The sequence below is a fragment of the Epinephelus lanceolatus genome, chromosome 1, assembly GCF_041903045.1.
Source record: "Epinephelus lanceolatus isolate andai-2023 chromosome 1, ASM4190304v1, whole genome shotgun sequence".
Lineage (NCBI taxonomy): Eukaryota > Metazoa > Chordata > Actinopteri > Perciformes > Serranidae > Epinephelus > Epinephelus lanceolatus.
Genome location: NC_135734.1, coordinates 26,964,739 through 26,982,168, shown reverse-complemented (window position 1 = coordinate 26,982,168; position 17,430 = coordinate 26,964,739). Strand labels below are relative to the sequence as shown.

The 17,430-nt window shown below is 37.7% G+C and overlaps 1 protein-coding gene across 1 annotated transcript; it reads right to left on the bottom strand.

Annotated features, from left to right (window-relative positions):
- Window positions 1-1,139: 1,139 nt before the first annotated feature.
- Window positions 1,140-17,015, bottom strand: LOC144459866 (uncharacterized). Its single transcript, XM_078164872.1, has 25 exons — window positions 16,968-17,015; window positions 16,553-16,654; window positions 14,419-14,437; window positions 13,950-13,981; window positions 13,812-13,849; window positions 13,656-13,716; window positions 12,370-13,393; window positions 12,010-12,036; window positions 11,560-11,856; window positions 11,028-11,345; window positions 9,746-10,057; window positions 8,585-8,644; window positions 8,169-8,228; window positions 8,026-8,076; window positions 7,810-7,869; window positions 7,669-7,728; window positions 7,478-7,552; window positions 6,286-6,354; window positions 5,674-5,769; window positions 4,106-4,124; window positions 3,766-3,785; window positions 3,623-3,663; window positions 3,401-3,467; window positions 2,665-2,705; window positions 1,140-2,571 (listed from the first exon to the last, which is right to left on the bottom strand). The coding sequence occupies exons 7-25, from the start codon at window positions 12,500-12,502 to the stop codon at window positions 2,479-2,481; spliced, it is 1,899 nt and encodes a 632-aa protein (XP_078020998.1). The 5' UTR covers window positions 12,503-13,393; window positions 13,656-13,716; window positions 13,812-13,849; window positions 13,950-13,981; window positions 14,419-14,437; window positions 16,553-16,654; window positions 16,968-17,015; the 3' UTR covers window positions 1,140-2,478.
- Window positions 17,016-17,430: the final 415 nt, after the last annotated feature.

Below are 17,430 nucleotides of genomic sequence, written 5' to 3'. Positions count from 1 at the left end.
TTTACATATGCACAAAAAATGCTGAGTCACAGCTCTGACTCCACTTAAAGAGCTGAAAAGGACCAAGTGTGAAAACCCCCTAAAAGGACTGAGTTCAGTCTGTTGAAAAGGACTATATGTGAAAACACCCTAAGGGGGTTTGAGTTTGGTTCGGAACTGTCTCAAAGGTGCATGCAAATGAGCCAAGATGTCAGGGATCAGTTCAGGGAAAGGACCCAGATGCAGAGCAGTACGCAACAAAAGGCGAGCTTTAACAAAGCTAATGACAACATCCCAAAAGCAGGCAGGTAACTGAAAGTCCAGAAGAAAGAAGAACCAAAACTAAACTGAAAACCAGCCAGGACAACACAATGAACTTAGGGTAGGAACACAAGAAACCAGGCAGGACACAGAGCAGGAAACAACTCCATGAACACAAGGATGAACACAGATGCACTGACCAGAAACAAAGGGAAACACACAGGTTTATATACACAGAAAAGTAATCACTAGAGCGAGACACAGCTGGAGCAGAAGGGCATGAGCAAAGCAAAATGAGGACTGGCCTACAACAAGGGTGCAGAGGGGAACACTAGGGTGGAGCAAACAAGACAAATACAGAACAGGTGTGAAGGAGATCTACCCAGAGAGCTATGCTGTTGTTACTTTGCAATATATGTGGTTTAACTTTCTGACAACTGTCAATCAGCTGTCATCTGTTTGTGGCTTACTCGATGTGACACATCGACACACAGAGGATTGTGGGTCAGAATAGCCAGAAAGATATGCTGGCTTGTATACTGCAAAATCAGTCCACATGTAGTAGAACATCCTGGTATTTTTGGCATGCTGCATTTGACACACTATGAATTGTCACATACTAAATCTTTTTTTGGCATACCATATTGTATGGTAGTGTAGGAATTGGAACAGTCTGGGAAAAGGGAAGGACTAACAAGAATGGTGGAAGACAGGTGTGATAGCAAACAGGCAGGAAAACATACAAAGACAGGAAGTTAAAACCAGATATCACACATGAGGAGAGAAACTACAAAATAAAACAGGAGACAGCTTAAACATAAATGAATAACATAAAACAAGGCGTGTTCTGGGCAACAACAATAAAACAATGTCCAGTTCCTCAGGTTTCTTTGAGTGCACTGACCCATTTATTTACACATGCTCACCTTCACGCAGGTAAAACATTATGTCCATAATTCATCTTTGGTAAGTTTCCACTTGACAGTTTCAGAGTCCATCACAGGTACGTTTCCATTCATCAAATTTCAGTTTCAACATGCTACAAACTCTTCATGCTGCCACACTTTACACGGTCAAAAAACGAATTGCTTCCCCCATCACATACCTGCTGCTCATCACCTGCACCTTAACTATATTACCTGCGTTTTCCTGTGCTAGTGCGCCACCCTGTGTACAAACAACAAAACTGCATCTATGTACATGTCTCCATTAGTTAAACCTGAATCAATACAAATAATGTTATTGTGGCTCCAACAGGTGGGTTCAGTTGCATGTTTTATTTATTTAGATCACATTATTTTGATAGATAGATAGATAGATAGATAGATTGCTATCTTACAGCTTGTGTGTTTAGCGCAGTAACATGTGAAGTGAAATGACCCCAGAGAATAAGCAAAGAAAAGCCACAGAAAAATAAATCACGTCATAACAAAAAGTTGTCTTATTCTTGAATGACATAGTTCAATGTGTAAATATCAGTTACTTAAAAAGTAAAACATACAAAGAAATCAGAATAATTTGAAGAATTCAATCATAAGCAGCTGAGACTTTGATGTAAAATCCTACAGTACAAACAATATTAAAATACGGTGACATGCTCAGCCCTCTGCTGGAAGCTAGTGAAACTGCAGGAATAACACCTGCCAACATGACTGGGACCACTCTGACCAGTTGTTTTTGTGCTTCATGGATTTTGTGTTTCAAAGTTTGTAAAAGGGCCTAATGTCACAAACTAACACCAATATTAATGTCCCAGTAAGAGACTGTCCTTAGCCTCATTAATGCAAACAAGATAGACTAGGCCTAAGTGTAAAAGCAGCCTAATGTCTGACAATGTATTTAACTGATCAACTAATTTCTCCTGTGTCTTCTAGTCTGTCTTGTTGTTGTTGCTGTTTTTTTTTTTGTTTGTTTGTTTTAATGTCATTAAAATGAAACAAAAACATAAGGGGGCCTAGGACACTGCCTTGAGGCACTCTGCAAGTGAAAATGCTCAGAGAGGTAACCTCAAACACTCAGTACCTCCCTAACCAATAAAAATGTTTTATTCACACCAGTTGCTTTTAGCCTAACTAGAAAGATTCCACTGTGGTATGTGTGAAAGACTTTTCACAAGTCAACACCAGACTACACATATAACCATCAGCTTCCCTACCTATTAGATCATAAGATACTCTATAAAAGACAAGTTTAAAATTTTCACATGGTTTAAAAACAGATACAGCAAAGCTTTATGTGTCAGTGTGCCTGCAGAGTGCTGTACACCATGTCCTTCAGGGCTGATGGATGTGGCTCCTCAGATACGGTGGCGTACACATGGTATACGTCCAACTAGAGAAGAATTAAACCAACTGTAAGAGCTCTTCACATCTGTAACATCTATGTAGCAAACATATTCAATACTGTGCTTCATGTCTCACTTACATCCTCATTTTGAGACTCCTGTCCGTTACGTTTCTGAGAACCTGAAAGTCAGAGAGAATAACAGTAAGAAGATTGTTTTCAGTCAAGGTTGGCATTTTATTACACCGTCTGTGAACTGCCAAAAGTGTAGTCCACCTAATCTATGTTTAGAATTTGACAGACATCCCCTTTTTTGACCCGCTACACAAGTGCCAGTGTTATTACACTAAATCCGTTAAGGTTAGGGTTCTTCTTCTTTTTTTCTTCTTTTTTTTAAGTTATAAAAGCATATAAATCTAACTACAGTATATTAGTCATACTATAGTATACACCTTCTGGTATGGTTTTAAAAAAATGTAAGAACATTATTCGTTGTATATATTATATCATATGCACAGCATAAAACCTGTTATCTTCAGTGCCGGACCTATATTATTATTATTACTGTTATTGTTATTATATTTTATATTTTATATTTAGTAGTATAAGTATAAGTGCTCATGAGACATCAACACAAACAATTTATCTAAAAAACAATAATAATAACAAACAAGCAATTAAACATATGTGCATATTTTCAAATTTTGTCTACTTCATTTCCCTCATGTTATATATTTTGAATGTCAAAAATTTTGGCCTCTGGGTGGCGCCCCAGGCAGCTACCTATGTTAACCGTAGAAAGATCTGACACTGATTATCTATCCTGTACAAGCACTTTATACTACATTCATGTAGATATAAAGTGAAAGCAGCTCACCAGCAGGACAGTCAGCAACAGGCACTGAGGTGATCACACTGTATGCTTCATCATTACCTGCTGGTAACTAAAGATGACAGAGAAGAGGGGAGAGGAAGTGGGAGGAATTCATGAATAACTTCATGGATAACAGATTAATTTACCTTGAGGAGGCTTGCTATTCAAATGTTTGATCATTTTAGGTGGTGGGGTTGTTCTGACAGAGAAAGACGTTTTAATTACCGATCCTCCATGGTCAAGATTTTTCATGCACATTAAGTCATCTGCAACAGAAGGTAAAACACACCATAACACATTAGAAGACGATATAAATGCTGTGTATTGTAAATATGAATAATACAGTGTTGTTGCCTGGTGCACATTACCGGAGACATTGGCTCGTGTCCTATAGAGAAATGAAGGGGAAAGTTTTAATACATAGTCTGTCCTCATTAAACAAGAAACAGGATACATTGTAGGATGATAAGCATAATATCCAGAGGGATATAGTTTATGTGGCAACTCCTCTAAAGCCAAGGATTTATTGGGAAGATCTGGGTAGGTAAATGAGCTCTCTCCATTGATTTAAAGCCTCATGTCCTGCTGCAATGGTTCTGCTCAGTGGCTGATCTGGGCAGCTACTTGTAGTGAAAAAGATTAAAGTCTGTATATGTGATAAAATTTACCTCGCTCAGCTGTTGCTGAAAAGGTGAAAAAAAATCTTACCTCTTTCTAGAACATCTTCCTGAAAAATACAAAATAAAAATGATTTTTAAAAGAGAGCAGAGCGTTGGTTGAGGCAGAGCACTGTGCTGATTGGACATCAGCTGTTTCTGATATGATTCACATTTATAGGCTCGTTCACAGCTGTGTGAGTTGTAACATCCAGTCATATTCTTGTATGTATTATAAGGCTCTAAAAATGTTACCGAAAGATCTGTGCATTTCCAGCAAATATTGAAATAATAAAGGGTTTCAATATGATATATGCAGTGTCACACAGTGTAAACCATCACATGTTCCTGGTTGCACCGATGCGTACAACCTTACAGTTGTCCCTCAAAATAAAAAAGATGCTGTGTTCAGTGATTATGATAGTGATGGGTCAGATACAGACTATGACGAGGAGACGGGTAGGTTGCCAGCCAGGCTTTTGATTTAATTCGCTGACCAATGCAAACAGATCATGACAGGAATTTATCAGTGATTATGACCTCCCCCTCCAAGCCAGTTCTCATTCTGAAGCCGTCTTATACCACCACTTTGTCAATGATTTCAGTGTCAGATACCTGACGCCAAAAGTCACCTTTCGCAGCATTATGTAACGTGACCAGACGTAACCTTTGACATTGTTATGATACGCCGCTCATTGGCCGGATGGCACCTGCTGGGATGGTATGATACGGTGCTGGACAGGGTCAGGTTGAAATGCTGCTGGTAACGAAGTAATATAAGGAGCAGAAAAGTCCATACAGGGTGGGAGGGGGTGGTGGATGGGTCCAACAAACCCTAGACTTTCACCCAGGAGACAATTGTTCGCTTCCCGAATACCAAACCAAGATGGTTTTTGTATTGTGTATTGGTAACGTCAACAGCAGTCGTGGAAGGATACCTAGCACGTCACATGGGAATGTAAAAGGCCACCGACAAAGCGGTGGTATGTATAAGGGTTTTTGATATGTAAAGTAGTCACTCTAGAATATGATAGAGCATTCTTGTGGCAATGCTGGGAACCGCCAGTGACAGAATTTTAAATGTTTTAACAACAAGCATTTTGGGGCAGCAGTAGCTCAGTCCATAGGGACTTGGGTTGGGAACTGGAGGGTTGCCAATTCGAGTCCCTGTCTGGACCAAAATATAGAGCGTGGACTGGTGGCTGGAGAGGTGCCAGTTCACCTCCTGGGCACTGCCGAGGTGCCCTTGAGCAAGGCACCAAACCCCCCAACCACTTGGTGCACCTCACCAAGGGCAGCCCCCTCACTCTGACATCTCTCCACTTAGTGCATGTATAGGTCCTGTTTGTGCATGTGTGTGTCTTTCGGACCTGTGTAATTGACAAGCAAGAGTGAAAACATTGAATTCCTCCTCAGGGGGATTAATGAAGTAAATAAATTTAACTTAAACTTAACTTAATTTGGTCAATAAGACACAACTAATGATTGATTATTTCAAAGGTGACAGACGATTTTATGTCTGGGAAAAATTTGGGATTGAATGGGTTAAGAGTGCATTAGCTCTCTCAAGGGGGGGGGAATACACTCAATCTTTACTTGACACATAAATCAAGCTCTCACCAGTTCTTCTTTTGGCACAGAGAAGTACCAGTCCCAGAAAGACAACACCTCCGAAACAAGCCGCAGCTACTACCAACTTCCATGTCCATGTTTCTGCTGTGGAGGAGGCCACAAGCAAATTTCAGTTTCACTTTGACTGGAAAGCAAAAAGACTGTGTGAACCAACTGAAGGTCTTTATGCCACACCAAATATAAAAGAATAAAGGTCAATGTAATGCTTTGTTACTGATACAAATTTAACATGTAAATAAAGTTGTGAACATGATGAATGATCGAATTCAGGATCATAACCACAAAACAGGTTGCTTCACTGTGACACTGTGAAGCAATACACACTGCTCAAACCAGCAGAAGCACATAATATGTGTCCACTGTAAATGAGATGGTAACATTTTTCAACATTAAAAGTTATAAAATTAAGATTTTTAACATTGAATCGTAAGTGCTTGTTCAAATTTTTGGCAAAAACATGTTTGCATAGCTCAGCTTAACTTGCGGCAGAATATGTCAAATTGCCTGCTGAAGAAAAAAACTTTACTAAATGAGTTGCATCTCATTTCTAGTATAAATTATTGCAGTATGCGTAAGTTATTACATGCTTTTTCTTCTCACCTGATGTTGAGTTTGGTGGGGTTACAGGGAATGAGTTAGCATTAGTGCCAGGCTTTGGAGGTGTCTGACCTAATGTAATAAATTAAAAACAGTCAGAGAAATGCATTTGATTATTTATGATGCACTTAAAAGAATCTCAACTTTAATATTTTCCTGATACCAGATTTATAGGAGTTTTGACAGTGGAAATATATTTTTAAAAGAATATTAAAATGGCATATATCAGAATTTTCTAAACGTTTCCAAATAAATCCTAGCTGCATCTCTCGCTTCTTCATTTTGTGTCATTTTTCTGCTATCACTAAGGCATAAAATGCCCCAAAGTCAATGAGCACGGTTACATGCGCACAATAATCAGATAACTGGGAATAATCAGGTAATGGTAATAATCCGATTTGACGCGTTTATATGCACTTCAATAATCTGATAATCAGAAAAACCTGGTTTACATGATTCAGTCCTTCAGCTGGATTTCTCCCCATGTACATGACATAAAACTCAAACTTCCTGTTACAGTAGGTACTCATATCCTTGAAATACCTCGAAAAGTACACAAGTCATATATTTGCAGAATAAAGGACTCATCATGCTGACAGCTTATATTCTTACAGTACTGTTTGTTTTTATCATTAACAAATACATGTGACAGCATTCTAATGTGTAGTTTATCGATGTGGAGCCAATTTTACATACTTTGGGTAGATTCATAGTAAAAGTACTGCAAAGTGCAATATACAAGTGTACTGTATATAAACTTGTCACACAAAGTGCATAACATATAAGTAAGATAAAATAAAAGTGACAATTTAAACACTGAGAATATAAAAATATTTTATGTAAAATCTTTATCTGAAAGGAAACAAAAACTGTCAGGTTAACATAGTGGAGTAGAAAGTACAATATTTCCCTCTAAACTGTAGTGGAGTGGGAGTATAAAATAGCAAAACCCGAAAGAAACCAGATTAAAGGGTATACATGCACCGAATAATCTGACTATTGGGGAGCTAGGTGTGTTTATCTGATTTCTCATAATCAGATAATGGCTTTTATCTAATAAAGCATATTGGATTATGCTGTTTACATGACCACTTGAATAATCAGGTAACTCCAGAAATCAGATAATGATCGGTTTATTAGTGTGCATGTAAACGCGCTCAATGTTAATCACTGAGAAACTGAGTATCTGTGTCACCTGAGGTTGGTCTCACTGGTGTCAGGGAAGTAGAGATAAAGCTACCAGTGTAGCTTGGTCCAGCAGCAGTCACTCCTGGTGAATGAAGAAAAATACAATTTAAAATTGGTCATAATACTCACATGTAGCATGATACACATATGATTTGTGATTTATTAAAGTCACACTTGATATATCTGCAATTTCGTTACCTGGGGTTTTTTTGGTAGGAAGTACAGGAGTGGAGGAGTGAAGCTTGCTATCAGTCAGTCCTGGTGAATAACAACTTTTAAACTTTCAAAACAACGTGATTATGTGATTGTGTTCTAGACTTGATGTTTAACATGTCCAACCTGTGGTCACAGTAGATGTTGGCATAGACAGCATCACATCTGACTGTTTTTCCACAATATCTAAAATGAAAGAAAATGGATTTGGACCCGTCAGCTTTATGTGTTAACAACCGTGTGGGACAGGGTATTTGTGCAATCACTTAGGCAGGCAGCAACAGAGGAAACACACTTTGTGATTAATGAATGCCACACATGATTCATCTATGATGTTGTTACCTTCTGCTGGTTTCACAGGAGTTGTGGAAGCACCAGGCCTGTCAATCAAATCTGATGAATAAATACACAACATTTAATTTTTTTTTTTACAGGTGTGATATGTGATGATGTTCTGCATCATCTAGGTGTATAACATGGCCTACCTTTGGTCGCAGTGAATGGAGCTCTTGTTGAGGCCATGCTTGATTCCCTTTTCACACTATCTACAGTAAAAGAATTGCGCATGTCACTTTTACATGTGTACAAAGAAAATTTAAATTGTGCTATTTCTATTTCTAATAAATACACAACATTTAAATCTTTTACAGAAGTGACATGCACAGAAGCACGTTGCATTCACTTATTTTTTAAAAAAAGTTACCGTATCTCTTGGTGCAACCAAACAACAACAACCAAAGTACCTGGCAGCTTTATCCCTGTCTAGATCAGGATCTCATTATAATGACATCAGGATTTCTTACAAGATAAGATACAGTGTTGTTTTTTTTTTTTAATTCAGTGAATGCAATGTGCTTCCATAGATATGTGATGGATTATTTAGGTGTATAACATGGCCTACCTGTGGTCGTAGTAAAAGGTTTTCTTGTGGGGACCGTGCTGGATTCCTTTTTCAAAATATCTACAGTAAAAGAAAAGGAAAATTGTGCATGTCAATTTTATGTGTGTTTAAAAAATTATATATTGTGCTATTTCTTATTTGTGCTATAAATGAAGCACAAAACCTTTTTAAAGAACGTCTCGGGCTGATGTCAGTGAGTTGGTCAGTCCACCAGACTGAAACATTTGGTGGACTGTCATGAAATCTTGTGTAGACACTGATGGCTCCCAGAGGATGCATCCAAATGACTTTCTGATCCCCTGACTTTTCTTCTACATTTTTGGGAAACTTGGTACCAATATGCATGATGCACAGAGGATGAATAGCCCTACTTCATGGATTCAACATCTTTGTATATTAATATTCAAACTACATGGACTGCTCCTTTAATCTCTAGCCACAGGGGCCTCCTGACATCAGGTCCTCTGGACAGAACTACTGAAGCACCTGTTCTACAACTGCTTAGATACTGCTACTGCAGTATAACAACAATATAAACAAATAACTGCATAAAACTTGCATTTTTACATGTGAACTACTAAACGTTAGCATGTTAGCACTGCCAATATAAGCATGCATGTTGATTTAAGCAATGAGCTCAAAGCACCACTGTGCCTACATGCAAAGATGCTACAAGCTTTAAAGTCTTACTTGAAATCCACATCAAAAGCAAGATGTGGGCGTCTCATAAATGCTATTGAAGCACTCTGTATCTGCTCAATCCACACTGACCCCAACCTCCTTTAAGTCATCACTAACCTCAAAACCAGCTGTCCTATCAGCAGCTGTCTTAATTATTTCAAAATTGAATCGTTCTTCTAAAATAGACCAACAGTCTGAAACACATTAATCTGAACTGAAATTTCAATCAAGAGACCAACTACAAGTCAAATTCCTTGTATTTGACCAGTTAAGTCTGATTCTAATGTCACAGTTCAAATATATCAAATTAAATGCAACTGAAGACTGACTCAAAGTGGGGACATACTCTGTGATGTTCATCTGAATTTACACATTCAGTGGAAATTCACTTGATTGCATTAATTAATTTCAAGTGTGATGCGTTGTGTCACATATATTAAAGTGACTTTAGCATTTGTGTTCACATTTTTGCTGACTTACCAGTCAGGCTGTATCTGTCACTACGAGGAGACAAAGAGTTGAGTTCACTTCCCAAAGTGTAATCACAGCTGGCATCACTTTGTTGAACTAAACGTAGACGTCTCAGCAAATCATCAATTGTGACAGTAAACTGGCAGAACCTCTCATTGGTCGAGGTCCTTGTCTTCCACACCCTGCCTGTTACTATTGGGCGAGTTGCTTCTCCAAAGTACAGGTTACATTTTGTATCATGATCAGCAGGTCCAGGCAGTGTGCAGGAAAAGATGACGTAGTCACCGTCAAAATGTTGAAGACTCATCTGTGGTTTATAACCTGCAAAAGTGTATTTTAAGTATTTTATTTATTTTGAACACGTTAAAAAACATTTTTTTAAATTAGCTTCACCTATTACATTGGGTGATACATGACACAGAATTTACACCAGCTGAAATGGACAGTAGATTAAAATGCTAGACAAATAGAGGTTTCACTTTATACCTCCAATAAAGGTTTAGATTTATTTCAACAACTCACAAAAACTTAAGCCAATTTTTTTATATCAAGTGAGACATTACTTTGATAAAAACATATTACAACTACTTAAGAGAAATGAATGAGTCTGATTCAGATATTCAACATATGTAGGACACAATCTACAATATTAAGTTCAGATCTGTGGAGGGAATTCATCTGGATAATACTTTAAGGTTCTTTATAACTCACAAAATTAAAAAATCACAAAGCAACACACCTAAACATGGTCGGTGGTGGAGAATGTGTGACAACATGTCTGCTGGTCATTTTTATATTTTTTGGGAGTGTCTTCTTACTGGGTACATGTGGTTGCATCAGATCAATAATCAGCTTAGAGTTGGATTTTAACTTCAGTGTTATGTATTTGGGAAATGTGCCAACTGGGCTAATAAAGCAGGATATTCATTAGAATATACTATAACCAGGTAGAAGAAAAAAAAAAAGCAATAATCAGGAAATGGCTGAGTGAGAAGTCTCCAACAACCTCTGATTAGATAGAAATAGTTAAGGAAATGTATGTTTTGGAACAACTGACTTTTTCTCTGAGACATGCAACAAAAAATGTGAAAAATACTGGAGAAATCTTAATTGAATTTTAAGTGATGGTGGGGGAAGTTTTAATTCCCCTCAGTACTATATGACACACAGTATGGACTTTAGCTTCTGAATGAGTGGAAGATTTCTCCTTCCTTAATAATACCCTGTCTTTCCACAGAGTCAAAGTCATGGATCATAGGGTCCTTCATGATCTTAAAAGACAATCATGGGCGCAAAGGACCCACTGTCCTTGATACTGCAATGCAAAGTTGAGAGTTGAGGTCACTTCCTGAACTGTAATCATAGCTGGCATCGCTTTGTTGAACTAAACGTAGACGTCTCAGCAAATCACCAATTGTGACAGTAAACTGACAGAACCTCTGATTGGTTGAGGAGGGCTTTTTATGCAAGACAGTTGCTGTCACAACTGGATGACTTGCTTCTCCAAAGTACAGGTTACATCTTGTATTATTATTAGCAGATCCAGGCAGAGAGCAGGTAAAGAGAATGAATTCACCATCAAAATGTGCACTCATCTGTGGGTTCTGCCCTAAAATAAAGAAAGAAATAAAGAAATATAAATATATATGTATAAAAAAGTCACACCTGAGTCGTCATGTTTTACAGTTAACATTCAACTTATTGATTCATAATCGATCATTCTGTGTCATCTTATGTTAATGTGAATTTGACACCAAGTCACAGTTATCTTGCACTAACACTATAGCATGATATATAAAAGAATTAGAAAAGCAGTCGCTCACTGTGTATGGTGATGGAGGATGTGTCACTGTGTGGAGAAGGTGAATCGACCTGTCCTTGCTTTACAGTGTAGAAACATTTCACTTTAACCTCAGCAGGTGAACTCTGATGTGCCTTTATCAGCAGCTCACTTCCTGTCAGAGTCTTCATACAAGAGAGGATTTTGGGAGATTCTCGCCCAACAATGTAGATATAACACTGAGACACAGAAACAGATGATGGAGCCCGACAGTTGAGTGTGACTGAGTCTGTCTCTGTGATCACCGGTGAATTCACTATTAGTGTAGGTGGAAGACGAGCTGAAAGTTTGGAGGTAAACATACATCAAATACAGAGTTGTAGAGGAAGTAAAGAAAAATATACTGCACAATCAAACCATGTGGATGACTAGTCAGATTAATACACTGATAACAACACAGCTGGACATGACAGATAATGGATCAGAGACTGACCTTCAACCTGAATCTCACGACAGGAGTCTGTTGGAAATGTGTTAACAAGATACACAGACATAATAGTAATTCATTAATGCCTTTATTAAAACGTAGAAGACTAAGATCAGGATATACTTTATTTGTCCTGATGAAGAAATTAGCTGCAAACTCTGCACTGCAGTTTCACAGTAAGATCACAAACTGCACAGAGCAACAAGAACACAAATAACATAAAATCATAAGTTATAAAAAACACGTGGTAACATGCAGATACATGACGGCCGACATCACGTATAAATGTCATATTGTGTGTGAAGCAGCATTAATTTGTGATAGATTACAGTAACAATGGCGTAATCTGTAGAAGGTTTAACTTACACATGAGGATGACAAACAGCAGGCGTCCAGCCATGATGAAGCTGAGGACTGAGACTGTCCAGGTAGACACACTCGATAGACAATAGACACTCTCATGTCTGACTACGTGGACTTTAACATACTTAGGTGTCATTTTACAGAAGTTGCTCACAGAAAAACCACAGCGAGCATCAAGTGTCAATCACACAAAAAGCCACAGAAACACATGCACCTCACATCTACTTGCTTTAATATACTTCATAAAAAACACTTAAACTTTGTGTTATTTTTACATCAAATCTGCGGCAGCAATGGCTGTGTGGTTCAGAAAAGTGTCATTGGTCATCATTTGTTCACAAACTGCTCACACCTGTTCATACACACTTTAAACGCTCTAAGCAAACATGCAGTTATTTGATTCTGTCCTGACCATTAAACACTGAAATTTGCATTCCCCTCCGTATCTCCAGAATCATGCATTTATTGATATTTTACACTGAATAAGCAGGGAGGGACAGTTTCAACTGTAAGCTTGTGAAAGGAAATTGTTCCTCTAACCACAAAAAACTCTCACAACATTCAACGTTTCACTCTAAGAGGTTAAAGGAACATACCAAAGAGCATAAGGCTAAAAAAATCAACAAAATTGAAGCTAAAATATGTACTGTATATCAGTTTTGGAGAAGGCTAACATGACAGAGCTCCCAGTTTCTATATCATAACTGTTTTTGGGTTTTTTGCCTGAGTGTGAACATTCTTTAGTATTTCTTATATATAAAAGCTGCATGTTTACAGGTAGGTGACCTGAGCTTACTCACCACTTTCAACAAATTGTTACATCTTGTTTTAGCTGAAACATATTTCAAACTCTTGAAAGAAAGACAAGACTGAACCCCAGGGAAGCAAAATTATATCAGACCCATCTCAAATGTGTCTGAGAAACACAATTCTGTAGTTTCAGAATGATGTACGAGTGCTGCACACGTTGTCTCTCTGGTCTGGCGCTGCTGGTTCCTCTGATGTGCTGTGGTTAGCATGTGTTACTCTGGTGGAAAAAGAGAAAACAGACTTTTCTGCATTAAAGTTGTGAAGGCACACCACTTGCACACATTTAATTTCTGCCCTGCCACATTTCAAACACATCAGGAAGTGTAATGCTACATTATAACTTATAAATCTTATTGTGCAGCCATAGAAGTCATAACTATAAAAAATGTATAATAATAATATTTAATTATTAAAGCTCTTTTCCATCATGGGTATGAAACATGCTGTAGAAAACTGGTAGGAAGAGAAAAGCAGCTCACCAGTTTTGCTGAATTCATAAGAGATGATACTGTAAGTTTCATCGTAACCACTTGGCAGGTACTTTATCAGAGGGACAGAGGAAAGGAAAAATGAGCGTGGCCTTATGCAGGACAGTGTGATCACTGAATGAATGGATACAGGAGTTTTTAAATCACCTCTGCACGGTTGAGACTTTTCATATATCCACATGCAACTAAAACAGAAAAAACACAATTCAGTAAAGAAAAATATAAAATGTAAAGTAAATAAATATACACATATGAATAACAGGGTTATATTCTTGTGTTACATACACTTTGATTTGCTGCTGTCGTTGGCTCCAGGGCTGAAAGGCAAACATGTTAAAAGCATGTCGTCATTACAGAGGAAAGAAGAATACATATGAACAAGGAGTGTATTATTTCAGAACAACGCTGTATATGTATATTGCCCTTAAAGCATTTTAGATTTTCAAAGGTTCTCTTGCCTGTGTTCTGTATGTTTACAGCCATCAGTTATGAGTCTTTTACATTAAATCAATTAAATAATCATATGCAATAAATGGTGTCTGGCATAAGAGGCTCTGAAAGTGAAACAGCTCTTTCCTCTCTAACATCCAGCCAGCCCCCCTAATCTGCTACTGTTCGCCAGAGGAGGAAAATGGTTGATCTCAGCAGCTGCAGAATTAATGTCTGAAACAATATAAACTGGGCGATGATGGTGAAGATGCTGTTATTGTTCACTAAACTTACCAGGAAATGTTTGAGAAAAAAGATTTCTCACCTTAGGCAAAGACAGTTTCCTAGAAAATTAACAAAGAAAAAAATCAATCAGTGATCATTTATGTTGGGAAACTATAATAATCCTGTAAAAGTGGTTAAACTGGATGTAGAAGCCACTCTTTAAAGGTCCAGTGTGCAGGATATAGGGGCATCTATTGGCAGAAATTGGATATAATAATCATAACTATTGTCATGATTATTGTTTTAGGTCCACTTCTCTTCAGTCTGTACATGCTCCCGCTAGGAAAAATTATCCAAAGTCACAACATCTCCTTCCATTGCTACGCGGATGACACGCAGATCTACCTCCCCCTCAATTCCCAAAGCCAGACTGACATCACCCGAATACAAAACTGTTTTCAAGACATCAAAGACTAGTTGGCTCAGAACTTCCTTCAGCTGAATGAGGACAAGACAGAAGTCTTACTCTTTGGCCCCCCACATCATACTACTGCTAACGCCCAGCACCTCAACCACCTCTCCTCCTATATCACACCACATGCAAAAAACCTGGGTGTTTTATTTGACAGTAACTTAAGTTTTAACAGGCATGTAAATTCAGTTGTCAGGTCCAGTTTCTTTCAGCTCAGAACCATTTCAAAGATCAGGCACTTCCTATCACCCTCTGACCTAGAAAGAGTTATTCATGCATTCATATCATCCAGGCTATACTACTGCAACTCCCTCTACTCAGGTATTACTCAGACCACCATCTCCCGTCTCCAACTAGTCCAAAACGCTGCCGCCCGGTTATTAACAAGAACAAAGAAGCGAGACCACATCACTCCCATTCTTGCATCATTACACTGGCTCCCCGTTCATTTCAGGAAACACTTTAAAATTCTTCTGATTTTCTGTTACAACCTGCCAGAAGCCATTAGAAAGGCTGATGATTCTGTTGAGGCTTTTAAGAAGCACCTTAAGACCCATTTTTACTCTTTGGCTTTTAATAGTGTTTAATCTGTTTTTATTTTTTCATCTGATCACCCTGGGTTTTAATAACTTTTATTTCTATTCTTTGATAAATTGATGTTGGTCTGTATTTTACATGTCTTTATGCCTATGCGTATATGACATGTTGCCTGTGAAGCACTTTGGTGCAAATGCTCTTTGCTTTTAAGGTGCTATATAAATGAAATAAACTTAAACTTAAACTTAAACATAACTATAATTACAGTGGCTTATAATCACCTGAAAATAGGAAACGTGTTTTCATTATCTTAGAATGAGCTGTTTATATTTACCTACGCAGCAGGTCCTTTTCCATGGAGTCCACCATGTTGTTCTACAGTGGCCCAGAATGCACAAACCAAATAATTGAATGCCACTAGTGAAAAAAAAAAAAAAACACTTGCTGCACCTTTTTATTGTTGCCAGGCAACCACAGACACACCTCATTACCCTAACCCTCCAGTGTAATCAATCTACATTTATTTCTTTATTTATTTTAGTTATTTGGCATTCTGGGTATCCAGCAACTGCTAACAGCAGTTTCTCCGCCATTGTTTATCAACTGTAAACTTGTTGTCATGACCACCACGAAGACCCGCCTCTCAAATAATCCAATTGCACAATGGGAAAAAAGATGATGAAAAAAAAGAGATGACATGTGAAGTTTTTCCACTCTGAGTTGAAGTTTTTTCAGCTCAAGGATTTCAGAGCGCTCCGGCAAAAATGCCAGGCGCATCGCAACACAAAAACAGTGAGCAAAAATCTTAACTCTCATTGTAAACAATTACAAAAAGCGGCCTCTGGCTGCTAAAACGCTTTCTGTGTGATCAGGGCCACTCACTTGCGTCTGCCATGGTAGTTCTCCGTTCTCCCACATGCTTGGCACATGAGAGAAATTTCAGTTCTGCAGCCTCACCATGAGATGCAACTAAATCCTTCATACCGGACCTTTGATGCTTTACTTGAAGATAATACTATGGTGTTGGCTCTGTTTAATTAAGTGCAGTTGGGAGTTGGAATAAGAATAAAGCATGCGTGTGGTCCATCCATCCATTGTATATTTGCATTTTTTTTCTTTTTACAGTCTGAATGACTTTACCAACATTTTTATTGCCTGTAAATGTGATTACTGGACATTTGTTGGACACTCTAAAACAACACTCTTAAGGTGAATAAATTCTTACCTGTGCATTTAGTGAGTGAAAGAACTGTATATCCCAGCAAGATGATGCCCACAGATAATCCACAACCAGTCATAACTACGACCAACTTCCCTACCTGCACATCTGAACAGAGACCATCAACTAGTGTCAGTTTGATGGAGGTGGGACAAGAATAAAATCAGCCTCCTTAAAATCAAATGGACTCATTTATGTTACATTATATTATATTATATTATATTATGTTACATTATATTATATTATATTATATTACATGATAAACTCTGGAGAGCAATTTTCAGTAAATTTCATGGTAATTTCCATGTTTTCATGTATCTTCTGTGTAAGGGACACATTTTGCTCAAGTGTTACAAAAGAGGAAAGACTCAAAACTAAAAATGAAGAAAAACATGCATCACTGAAATTCTGGGATACTTACAGTCATCACCTGGTGTTGTAGGAGGGACAGGAGAGAAATCATCCAGACCCAATAAGTAAGGAAAAAAACATGTCTGTATTTATTTATTACAATATTATTATAATATTGATATTTCAGTAGTTCTTATATCTTTAAGACAATTTAGTTAATACATAATATAATGGAGTGAAGCACAGTTGTACAATGTTTGCAATTAGATGCTGTCAGCTCAAATAAATAAATAAATATAATCTAAAACTTGTCAAATTAATAGCAGACTAAAACATAACGTTTCTCATAAGGTGATAACAGTGAGGCTGGCCATGAAAAATAACATATTAGGGACTTACCTTGTGCTTTCACCTCATGAAAGGAATCTGTGGGAAAAACAGTGTCTTAACAAGAAATATATGCTCCAATAAATGATCAATAACTCCAGTGAAATGCAGAGTGATTAAAGCCTCTCACAACATTCAACAATATA

What these genes read in the sequence shown, in the direction of transcription:
- LOC144459866 (XM_078164872.1), bottom strand. Translation starts at nt 12,502, where the DNA reads ATGACACCTAAGTATGTTAAAGTCCACGTAGTCAGACATGAGAGTGTC. An exon ending in TGTTGCTGACTGTCCTGCTG is followed by an intron (nt 2,706 to 3,400) that starts GTGAGCTGCTTT and finishes TCTGACTTTCAG; the next exon opens with GTTCTCAGAAACGTAACGGA. An exon ending in AGGAGTCTCAAAATGAGGAT is followed by an intron (nt 2,572 to 2,664) that starts GTAAGTGAGACA and finishes ATTCTTCTCTAG; the next exon opens with TTGGACGTATACCATGTGTA.